This window comes from Thalassophryne amazonica, chromosome 8, assembly GCF_902500255.1.
Source record: "Thalassophryne amazonica chromosome 8, fThaAma1.1, whole genome shotgun sequence".
Lineage (NCBI taxonomy): Eukaryota > Metazoa > Chordata > Actinopteri > Batrachoidiformes > Batrachoididae > Thalassophryne > Thalassophryne amazonica.
The window spans coordinates 9,630,616-9,642,369 of record NC_047110.1 but is presented as its reverse complement, the minus strand read 5'-3'; the positions used below and the strand labels follow the sequence as shown (position 1 = coordinate 9,642,369).

The following is an 11,754-nucleotide window of genomic DNA, read 5'->3' as shown; positions in this document are numbered from 1 at the left end:
CACTTGGGGTTTGTTAATTGTTCATCAGTGTGCCTCTGATGTGCACATCACTCTGATGACTTCTGTTTTCACACTATTAACAGTTCCCAGCATCACCTTTACATGTAGGCAGTGGAACAATAGCTGTAGAAACATGCGTACGCCAGCCAGGCATTCTGCGTGACGCACTACACATTTCCACAGTCATTTCACTTTTGATACATCTTAACGTTGGCGTGGAGGTGGACGTATGCCACTTTTTTGTGCGTACGCATGGTTTGTACATGAAGCCCGTTTGTTTCTTTCTTTAATCCAAAAATGCTCTTCAGCAAATGTTAATGCCTGCGCGGCTACCTTCAGTCATACCCCTTTTTCAAACAGGCACTGCAGCTTTAACACGTGTTCACTGAATATGGACTCAGGATGTTCTAGTTTGTCTCAGATCTGTTAACATGACCTGAGCTCTGCTGCATTTACACACTGGACACTGCTGGGTGCCGCGTTCGACATCTCCTAACCAATGAAATACCTCTATCAATGCTAGTGTTAGCTAAAACCGGTGCACAGTTCACAGCCTCACAATTTGCAGACAAACGGACTGTCCAGCTGCCATAACTAACAATCTCCAACAACTGCACAGGTAAGCATGCGGCCTTCAAATGTGCCGACCGCAGCTGGCTGCTTGGGCACAACTGTCTCTGCGCTAACTGTGGCATGGACGAGGTTTAACAGAGTCAAGTAAATGTAAGGAGGAGTCTGAGCCAAGTCTGAATAAGAGTTTTGCTGCTCTGAATGGGTCAAACTGTTTCAGATCAGCAGTCACCACAGTCAGACCTGCATCATGGCGGCCTTATCCCAGTGGGACTGATCTATAGAGTATTTTTCTGCAAGTACACAAAAACACTGTCAGTTCTGTGGCCATTACCACCAGTCAAATACTTAGAGCACACTTACACTGGATATTGTTCCATAGGTAATACACAGGTTCAAACACTGGAATAAGGCAACAGTAAAGTAACCTGTTGCAGGACCTTCATTCATTCTTTATCACAACAATCAAAACTTCAGTACTGTAATAGAATAATCCTGTGGTCCCCAAGTACACAACTGTAGTACAGTGCAACAAGTAGAGATAAGTACAAATACTAAAAGGTCAAAGTTGGCTGGTACCAAGTCTTTACATCATGGAGGGAGGTGTACAGTGGATTCATTTAGAGAAGCAAGATGTCTATTTGTTTTCATGGAGGTTTCGGTGGAGGATCCAGATGTCCTCGTGGTTGTTATCGATGTTGTTCTGATAGTAGTGGTTAGTGCTGCTGCTGCGTGGAGCCTGCTTATCTTTGTTGCTGCATCTGCTTCTGCTGCGATTGTTGGACATCTGGGTTCGACTGGGACTGCTGCTGCCACTGGTGCTGCTGCTGGTGGTGGTGGTTCGCTTCTGCTGCCCCCTGCTGCTGGGGACGGGGAGTTGCGATTTGACCCGTGGGCCTGGACTTGAACTGCAGCTGGACTGAGGGACAGAAGCCTGTAGGAAGAGTGCAGAATTTGGTGAGTGGGAGTAATTTTAATTTGTTGACTCCTGAAGCAGGTCATAGGGTTGAGACTTGCACCTCCACAGATACCAAGGGTCTCCTCTCAATCACCCCACCCCCGTCAAAATGCACAGAACACTGCCATCTACTGGATGGGAGTGTGAATAGCGACCAATGTGTGATCGTTGGTTGCTATTCGTTACACTGAATCACACTTCACAAACAGAATTTTCAGTTTTGCAAATGCGTTTTTTCACAAGTAAAAAATGACATATTTGTGTATTGGTTTTTACAAATAAATAAACCAACCAACCAGTGATTGAGAGGAGACTCATTTCCCATAATGCCTTTTGGCGCGTGTGTCTGTTGACACTCAAACCTTCAGAATTAGCTCATTACTTTAAAAGATATGTGAGATATTTTCACTTTGTAAAAATGACAGAGTTGCCGTTAATGCTGACAAACTGTCCAGAATTAGTTTTGTTTATAAATGAATCCATGAGTGAAAAGTGCTTTGTGTTTGATCTCTTGTGCCACTGTCTGTAGTTGTACAACCCCTGGCAAAAATTATGGAATCACCGGCCTCAGAGGATGTTCATTCAGTTGTTTAATTTTGTAGAAAAAAAGCAGATCACAGACATGACACAAAACTAAAGTCATTTCAAATGGCAACTTTCTGGCTTTAAGAAACACTATAGGAAATCAAGAAAAAAAGATTGTGGCAGTCAGTAACGGTTACTTTTTTAGACCAAGCAGAGGAAAAAAATATGGAATCACTCAATTCTGAGGAAAAAATTATGGAATCACCCTGTAAATTTTCATCCCCCAAATTAACACCTGCATCAAATCAGATCTGCTCATTGACATTGACCCTATGCCATGACATTGACCCTATGTGTCTTTTTGCAAGGAATGTTTTTGCAGTTTTTGCTCTATGGCAATATGCATTATCATCTTGAAAAATGATTTCATCATCCCCAAACATCCTTTCAATTGTCCAAAATATCAACATAAACTTGTGCATTTATTGATGATGTAATGACAGCCATCTCCCCAGTGCCTTTACCTGACATGCAGCCCCATATCATCAATGACTGTGGAAATTTACATGTTCTCTTCAGGCAGTCATCTTTATAAATCTCATTGGAACGGCACCAAACAAAAGTTCCAGCATCATCACCTTGCCCAATGCAGATTCGAGGTTCATCACTGAATATGACTTTCATCCAGTCATCCACAGTCCACAATTGCTTTTCCTTAGCCCACTGTAACCTTGTTTTTTCTGTTTAGGTGATAATGACGCCTTTCATTTAGCTTTTCTGTATGTAAATCCCATTTCGTTTAGGCGGTTTCTTACAGTTCGGTCACAGACGTTGACTCCAGTTTCCTCCCATTCGTTCCTCATTTGTTTTGTTGTACATTTTTCGATTTTTGAGACATATTGCTTTAAGTTTTCTGTCTTGACGCTTTGATGTCTTCCTTGGTCTACCAGTATGTTTGCCTTTAACAACCTTCCCATGTTGTTTGTATTTGGTCCAGAGTTTAGACACAGCTGACTGTGAACAACCAACATCTTTTGCAACACTGCGTGATGATTTACCCTCTTTTAAGAGTTTGATAATCCTCTCCTTTGTTTCAATTGACATCTCTCGTGTTGGAGCCATGATTCATGTCAGTCCACTTGGTGCAACAGCTCTCCAAGGTGTGATCACTCCTTTTTAGATGCAGACTAACAAGCAGATCTGATTTGATGCAGGTGTTAGTTTTGGGGATGAAAATTTACAGGGTGATTCCATAATTTTTTCCTCAGAATTGAGTGATTCCATATTTTTTTCCTCTGCTTGGTCTAAAAAAGTAACCGTTACTGACTGCCACAATCTTTTTTTCTTGATTTCTTATAGTGTTTCTTAAAGCCAGAAAGTTGCCATTTGAAATGACTTTAGTTTTGTGTCATGTCTGTGATCTGCTTTTTTTCTACAAAATTAAACAACTGAATGAACATCCTCCGAGGCCGGTGATTCCATAATTTTTGCCAGGGGTTGTATGTTAAAAGTAAATTATGCTTTTTTTGGCAGCAGTAGACCGGGTGCCTAAAGACAGAAGCACTGGCTCATTGTTCATTTGGGGTTTGTGATCACCTTTGATTTTATTCAGAAGTCTTTGTTGTGTGGGCTGCCAGAAGAGGATGTACTGCTGGCCCACCACCAAAGGGCGCCCTGCCTGAAGTGCGGGCTTCAGGCACGAGAGGGCGCTGCCGCCACGGACACAGCCGGGAGTGACAGCTGTCACTCATTAATTCCTGACAGCTGTCACACATTCTTCATCATCGCACTCCATAAAGACCAGACGTCATCTCCACCTCATCACCGAGATATCATACTTCATTGGAGGTAATATCCTCAGCCTTTGTGGAAATATTGAGAATCTGTTTATTGTGAGTGTTTGCAGGAGTTCCGGTCCTTTTGTGGAGGCTGTGCAATACGGCACTCTTTTTCCTCTGAGGACGCGCTGCAAGTATTAAGTGAGAGGTGGAGGTGGCATTCCCACCGCTGTTGTTACTGGGTGTACACACACCCACACTTGACTGTCTTTGTTCTTCGCCAGCAGTACCAGATCCGACAGTCGGGGACGGTGATCACCTGGGAATTCGGGACTTGGCAGCTCCAGTATTCACCAAGTTCTGTGGGGGCGGAAATTGTGTGGTTCCGGCTCTTCTCAGGACAGACGTCTTCTATCCTCGAGCCTGCCCACACTTCACCTTTGTAATTGGACTGTAATTATATTCTGAGATTGTCATTAAATTGTTACCTTTTGGCTCATCTATTGACCGTTCATTTGCACCCCCTGTTGTGGGACCGTGTCACACTTTCACAACAGTCTTGGCGGTGCTGAAACTTGAAACTCGCGTATAAGTAGCCGACAGTGTTCCGAGTCAATACTAGCTGTAACTTCTGCTAAATTTTTTATTGGTTTATTGATTTTTATTGGTCTAAAAGTTAACTTTTCAGTTAGCGGATTAGCAGTTATTGAAGCTAACTTTGTGGTTAGTGGTGTCCACCACTGGTGAACGCGCACCTGCTTTGTCTCCTCTCACAACTACTTGGATTTTAATGCAACTCTGCTTCAAAATTTATAGTTATGACTTTAATAACAAACAACCATGATAATAAATATGCATTTCACAGTATTATGTAAATTCTGCAACTAATTTGCAGTTCATATGTGTGCTGAAGCGTGTGTGTGTGTGTGGGGGGGGGGGTCTGTATGGCTCACCTGAACAAGTATAAAATATTGTGTGGTTTCTCCAAAAGGCTGACTCAAACCTACATTTATTAAGCCATCTTTTTAATAACGTCTTTTCCAATCTACCATAACGCAGTGAGTGATTCAACAGGCAAATGTTGCTGTACAGTACACAACACAGGGTTCTCCCCAGACATCTTTAGTATAGTGGTGCTGCTGGCAATTATCACCCGAGGCGGCGCGCGTTGGGAGTCATTTTGACTGATTTTAGATGCATTGAAAGCAAGAATAACAGACAAAAAAATGACACTTATGTTGTAATATCAAAGTTCTTTTTGCATATTAATAAAATAAATAACACTGAAAATTTTAAAAACACATTAATGTTTGATGGACATAACATTTGCTCTCCTCTTCAAAAATCCAGTAAGGCAGGCAGAGTTTTTCTGTCATGTTGACAGTTTAGCTTTTTCTTTTTAACATTTCTGAGTGGGACTGCATACCTTTTAAAAAATAATATAACCCCTACTTGTCTTGTTTGAACAAGAGCTAAACCTGAACTGATGTGATTGTCAAATCAGAATCAAATTTATTGCAAAGTACGTTCTCACATACAAGTGATTTGATCTGGTGTCACTGGTGCATAAACAACAATAATAAAGAAAATGAAAAAAAAAAGAAGTAAATAAGTACATCTGCTCTTTTAATGATGACAACATGGATGAAAAACTTTCTGAATCAGTTTTTCAGACTTTACTGTTTCACTGAGGCTGCGTGGTGAAGATGATTGTTTTTTTTTTCCAATTATGTATTTATTTGTTCCTTCTTTCAACAAATACAGAAGTAACTGTTGTGGGCTGGGGTGTTTGGCTGGCTTGGTTTTTGTTTTCTGTTTCTCCCACCAGGTGGTATGCATTCAGGACTGAGTGGCTGAGCGTCAGGACCTCACCCTGAACACCTGAGGCTTGTTATCACGTGCAGGTCATCAGGACTCACAGCTGTGGTGTATTTTGTCTTAATCAGAGATTGCTGCATTTAAACCTTGAATGCACAGTGTGTGATTGCCAGAGACTCGACCTTGTGAGCAGACGTGTGAGATCGACGTCAGGAGAACAATCTCACCATCACGGACGCAGAGACCGCTCCAGGTTTGACGCCACAGTCTGTGAAGGAGGATTGGGTGAGGTCTCACGCTCTTCAGCACACTTCCTGAGGTAATTTGGTTTTGGTAACTTTTATGAAGTAATGACAGTGGATTAGGTGTCCCTCACACCTTGTGTTAGTGAGCTGTCACGTTATGCTAATTGTTTAATCAGCTTCTGCTGCAGTGGAGATTTGAACTGAGTTGTTCCATGCCTGCAGGGTGAGAAGCTGATGTAGAGATTTAAACCAGGAAGTGTTTGCTGATTGCGTGCACCTTTGAGTTGTGTCTCTCTGTGTGGAGTTGGACTCACCTCATGTTTTCTTTCTTCACAGACTCGGTTTGTCGCGGCCACCTGGGGGGTGTCGGCGGGGTCCCTCTGTCCGAACTGCTGTGGCTCCGGACCGTTTGCGCTGTTAAGAGCGCGCCGTGTTTCCACCTCACCAGACCGCGGACTGTTTAGTTGTTTAGCACTTCTCACTGTTATGTTTATTAAATTCTGTTATCTTTTGAACCGTGCTCTGCTTATTTATATGCTGGCTCCTTCAAACGCTGGGTCGGTGCTCCGACCGCGTCCGAAACATAACAGTAGTCTCTGGCCTTTAACAATGGACCAGCGGAAGCAGAGACGGTATTTTTGCCGGGAAGGCTGCAGCAGATGTTGGAGCTGATCCAGGATCAGTTGCGGGTGCGCTCCGCCCGGGTTGTGCGCGTTGGTGCGCGCATGGCGGAGTTTACAGCTTGGGTCGCGTCGCACCCCGCTGTTACGGCTGTAGCCCCGTCTCCTCCCGTGCAGCGGGCTCCGACGCCTGTTGTAGCAGCCCCGGTGGTATTTAGTTTGCAAGTAAAGCTGTTTGTTATAACCTGCTGTCGTTTGCAGCAGTGTGTATTGGTTTTTACTCTGTTACCACAGGGATTTTCTTATTTGGCACTTTGGCTCCCTCTGTTGGTGACAGAGTCACATTACCGTCTAGGTTCAAAGGATGGAAAATACATTTTTCCATTCTTTGCACTTGACGATGTAGGCCAATGGTAGTTTTTTTTATTGTCTATTATCTGTTTCTTGTTTTAGTATGAGGTGTTTTTATCAGGGGTTAATTTGTTGTTTTTGTGGGTTTTAAAGCACTGTCTGTGGTCTGGTGGAGTTGAAAATGCAGGCTGTCTGGAGCATAGTTTGACCCAGGTGACTTTATGTTAGTCTGTTAGTCTTTCTTTTTTATTTCTTTTGGTTTCACCTCCCAGGGTTTGATGGGACGGTCCTCTGGGGGGTGATGGGGGGGTAATTGGGTTATTTTTTCTTTTTTTTTTTTTGTTTTTGTTGTGCCCTCTCTTCTCCTCTGGCTCCAGCCATGTGAGCCGTACGTTGTCGGCGTTGCTGGAGTGGTGCAGTTTGGTTATGCTGGGCGTTTCCCAGGTAACCTCTGCACCCGGGAGGGGGGTTTGGGGTATTTTTTTTTTATTCCCTGTTTTCTCCTCCGGCCCCAGCCGTTTGAGCCGTACGTTGTCGGCGTTGCTGGGGTGGTGCAGTTCGGTTATGCTGGGCATTTCCCAGGTCACCTCTGCACCCGGGAGGCGGGGGGGGGGGTTTGGGGTATTTTTTTTTTAATTCCCTTTGCAACCTCCAGCCTTGGCGCGCCTCTGTGCCGTTTGCCATTGGCGTTGCTGGGGTGGTGCAGTTCGGTTATGCTGGGCGTTTCCCAGGTAACCTCTGCACCCGGGTGGGGGGGGTTTAGGGGTGTTTTTTGTTACTTCCCTGTTCCACCTCCGGCTTCAGCACGCCTTTGAGCCGTACGCCATCGGCATAGCTGAGGTTTGGGGCAGTGGAATATACCCGCAGCTGGTGGCTGGTTTAAAAGTCGGAGGGGTGGCGCCGTCTTGTGCCGTATGCCATTACCGCTGTTCCACTCCTCCCGGTTGACTTTTGGGGTATAGTCGTGGTTGGTGACACTGGACGTACTTCCAGTTTCCACTGTGCTGAATGGGTGGGGTTGGGGTTGTTGTTTTGTTTGTATGTTTGTTTTTTTTTGTTTTTCCCCCAGTTTCCGCCCTCAGGGTGTGACTGTGGTGTCCTCTGGGGGGGAAAGGACTGTGGGTCCATCTAGCCGTAGACGGCCGGGGCTGGGTCTGTTAGTCATGAGGGGGAGCGTCTCCTGGGGTTTGATGGAACGGTCCTCTGGGAGGCGCTGGGAGTCCCCGTGGGTGACTTTGGATCCCAGAGGGACCTCGGCTGTGGTTATTACTCCTGGAGCTGGCGGGATGTCCTCTGGGGGGTGTTGGTCCCTACATGTTGTCCGGGGGGGGGGGGGGGGTGTTAGCGTTTTTTTTTGTTTGCAAGCTTAAGTTTGGGTTGTGTTTTTTCTTTTCTCCTCTTCCCGGGGTTTGATGGAACGGTCCTCTGGGGAGGGGGGGGTTAGTATGGTTGTTTGTGTTTGTCTTTTTTTTGTTTTATGACTAAGCAGACTTTAACAGATAGTCGGAAGAAGGCTGAGTGCACAGGTTTAAGAACTCCTGGCCAAACTTATGCAAAGTGAACTAAAGCAAGAGTCGACAGGAATGAACGCAAAGGTGGAGACTCTAACAGGTTTGCTAAACAAAACAGAGGGCAAGACCATTCAAGTCAACAAAGGATGTCTCTGCACTGGAGTGTCAGCTGCGGAGCAGTCTGCTGCAGACAGGCTCAGGATGGGAAAGGATGGGCTCCAGGATGAGAGTGATGGTCTCGGCACGGAGTTCCCTGTTGACAGAGAAGAGGCGGCTGGGAGCGTGCGTTATCCAGCTGAGGGAAAAGCTGGAGAGGCTCAACATTGAGATGAACAATGACTGCATGAAGAAAATTAACATTGCAGGTGGAGCAGCTGATGATGGAGCTGTCGTCAGAGCACAGTAACGCACAGCTCCTGGAGACGGGCCTTTCCCAGCTGGATCGTCAGCACAAGGAGCCGAAACTGAAGCTGCAGGAGGTGTTTTTTGTTCCCAGCCAACATTCCAGCCATGGTCCCTGGAGGGGGGCTTTGTTTTTTCTGGCCCAGGTCCGTGTGGTCGCCGGGAGGCTTCCCGTGAGGGTGGGGTACTGTTGTGGGCTGGGGTGTTTGGCTGGCTTGGTTTTTGTTTTCTGTTTCTCCCACCAGGTGGTATGCATTCAGGACTGAGTGGCTGAGCGTCAGGACCTCACCCTGAACACCTGAGGCTTGTTATCACGTGCAGGTCATCAGGACTCACAGCTGTGGTGTATTTTGTCTTAATCGGAGATTGCTGCATTTAAACCTTGAATGCACAGTGTGTGATTGCCAGAGACTCGACCTTGTGAGCATACGTGTGAGATCGACGTCAGGAGAACAATCTCACCATCACGGACGCAGAGACCGCTCCAGGTTTGACGCCACAGTCTGTGAAGGAGGATTGGGTGAGGTCTCACGCTCTTCAGCACACTTCCTGAGGTAATTTGGTTTTGGTGACTTTTATGAAGTTATGACAGTGGATTTGGTGTCCCTCACACCTTGTGTTAGTGAGCTGTCACGTTATGCTAATTGTTTAATCAGCTTCTGCAGCAGTGGAGATTTGAACTGAGTTGTTCCGTGCCTGCAGGGTGAAAAGCTGATGTAGAGATTTAAGCCAGGAAGTGTTTGCTGATTGCGTGCACCTTTGAGTTGTGTCTCTCTGTGTGGAGTTGGACTCACCTCATGTTTTCTTTCTTCACAGACTCGGTTTGTCGCGGCCACCTGGGGGGTGTCGGCGGGGTCCCTCTGTCCGAACTGCTGTGGCTCCGGACCGTTTGCGCTGTTAAGAGCGCGCCGTGTTTCCACCTCACCAGACCGCGGACTGTTTAGTTGTTTAGCACTTCTCACTGTTATGTTTATTAAATTCTGTTATCTTTTGAACCGTGCTCTGCTTATTTATATGCTGGCTCCTTCAAACGCTGGGTCGGTGCTCCGACCGCGTCCGAAACATAACAGTAACAGCCATCATTATATGCAGATAAAACATAATAATCTGTACATCAGAGCCGTCCCTCTTAGGATCTGTATCAGCTACCAGTGCCGTGCATTTCAATAAAATGTCTGAGAAGGAATTTTTTTTTTTTTATGCTTATACCCTGAACAACCACTCCTCCCAGCAGTCACAGTATTATTACACAAAACAAATGTATAAAACAAAAAAAATTTCCAAAACATAATGATAAACCAAAGGCGCAAAGTACTGATGGCTTGAATCTCAAATAGTTGCGATAGAATTTAAAAACGGTTCCCAAATTCTTTCATATGTGTTCAGTTGTCCATTTATTTTACAGATGAGTCGTTCAAATGAAGCAGTTTCTGACAAAGTGGTGAACCACTCTGAAAACGTGGGGCCATTCTGTCCTTTCCAATGTCTTAAGATGATCCTTTTGGCTGTGGTCAGGGCGGTCTTGAGCCAAAGTGCCTTTTCCCTGGTTATACCAGTGCTAGAATCCATTACATTCAGAAGGCATAACTGAGGTGTCAAAACAATTTTAACATTAAGACAGTTATATAATTTTTCCATAATGATTCCCCAGTAACCATCAAGACTGGGACAAGTCAGAAACATATGGAGCATATCCCCAGGGGCGGAGTGACATCTCCAGCAAGTCCTTTGAATGCGTCCCACACTGAGCTCTGTTTTGCAGTTCCATTATTCACTTCAAAAAATTGTTGTATGTCATTTTTGAGCTTCATACATCATGAAGGCCTCCATCTTTACACAAAGCCTTTATAGATGCCTGTGTTTTATTAGCTTTAGGAAAATATTTTCCAGATCTATCCAAAAAGACATCTAGGACTTGATTAAAGTCCCCACCTAGAATAACAGGGAAATCGCCAAACTCCAAAATATTGTTCTTTAAATGCAGAAAAAAATTAGGGTCCCCAATATTTGGAGTATATATATTACCCAAAATTATATTGTGCCCTTCTGTATTTACCAGCAGAATCAATATCTGCCCATCTTTGTCTTTATATTCTCGTTGAATCTGTATTTTGATTTTTTTTTAAATAAGATCGATACACCCCGCTTTTTCTGGTAGTATGTGTTATGAAAAGCTGTAACATACCACCTGTCTTTTATTTTACTAATGTCTGCCTCTAGCATGTGTGTTTCTTGTAACATAATTACATCAGAGCCCTTTTGTTTTAAATAATTGAGCAATTTACGCCTTTTGACGAAAGAACCTAGACCATTTACATTCCAGGAAGATACTTTGACTGTTGACTCCATCTCAAATCTGTATTTATATTCTTCTTAGATTTTAACAGTTGGTTTATCTGTGTATTTACACCTAAAAAAAACAAAAACTGACTGGCTCCCATCCCTTGAACATGAACGAGTTATTAACACTCCCCTTGCCCCCCCCCACTCCCCCACCAACTCAAAACCACAGTCCGTGTGGAAAGCATAGAGGTCCGACAGGGCGCTCTGTCCTGTCGGTCACGCTGTCTCACTGTGGACTCGCTCAATCACCATATTGTTAGCTTCCTTGGTGTCTGGCATTAAACAGTGGAGCAGATCCATCACGCATTCAACCACTATTCCCCCTTGTTTAGTATCCTCTGGAATTCCTTTAATCCGCAGGTTGTTTCATCTGCTGTAGTTTTCCATATATTGGAGTCGAGTCTCGAGCCGAGCAACTTTGTCATTTAGGTCGGACGTGACGCTGGCTAGGCTTGTGTGGCCGTCTTCGAAAGTGGACACTCTCTCCTTGGTCTCACTGATTCTGTTCCCCAAGTTAGACACCTCTGTTCTGAGGGAGTTCATGCTGTCTTTGATGCTTATCACATCGGCCCCAACCTTTTGTAGATCCACTTGATGTTCGCGATACATGCTTCTAATTTCTCCAACAAATGA

General features: G+C 44.8%; 1 protein-coding gene across 1 annotated transcript in view; it reads right to left on the bottom strand.

Annotated features, from left to right (window-relative positions):
- Positions 1–281: 281 nt before the first annotated feature.
- The window catches only part of cttnbp2 (cortactin binding protein 2), a 420,592-nt gene continuing 409,119 nt past the window's right edge, over positions 282–11,754 (bottom strand). Inside the window, exon 23 of the mRNA XM_034175732.1 lies at positions 282–1,504. Coding sequence (XP_034031623.1) covers positions 1,208–1,504 — 297 coding nt within the window. The 3' untranslated portion in view covers positions 282–1,207. The remainder of the gene's footprint in view (positions 1,505–11,754) is intronic.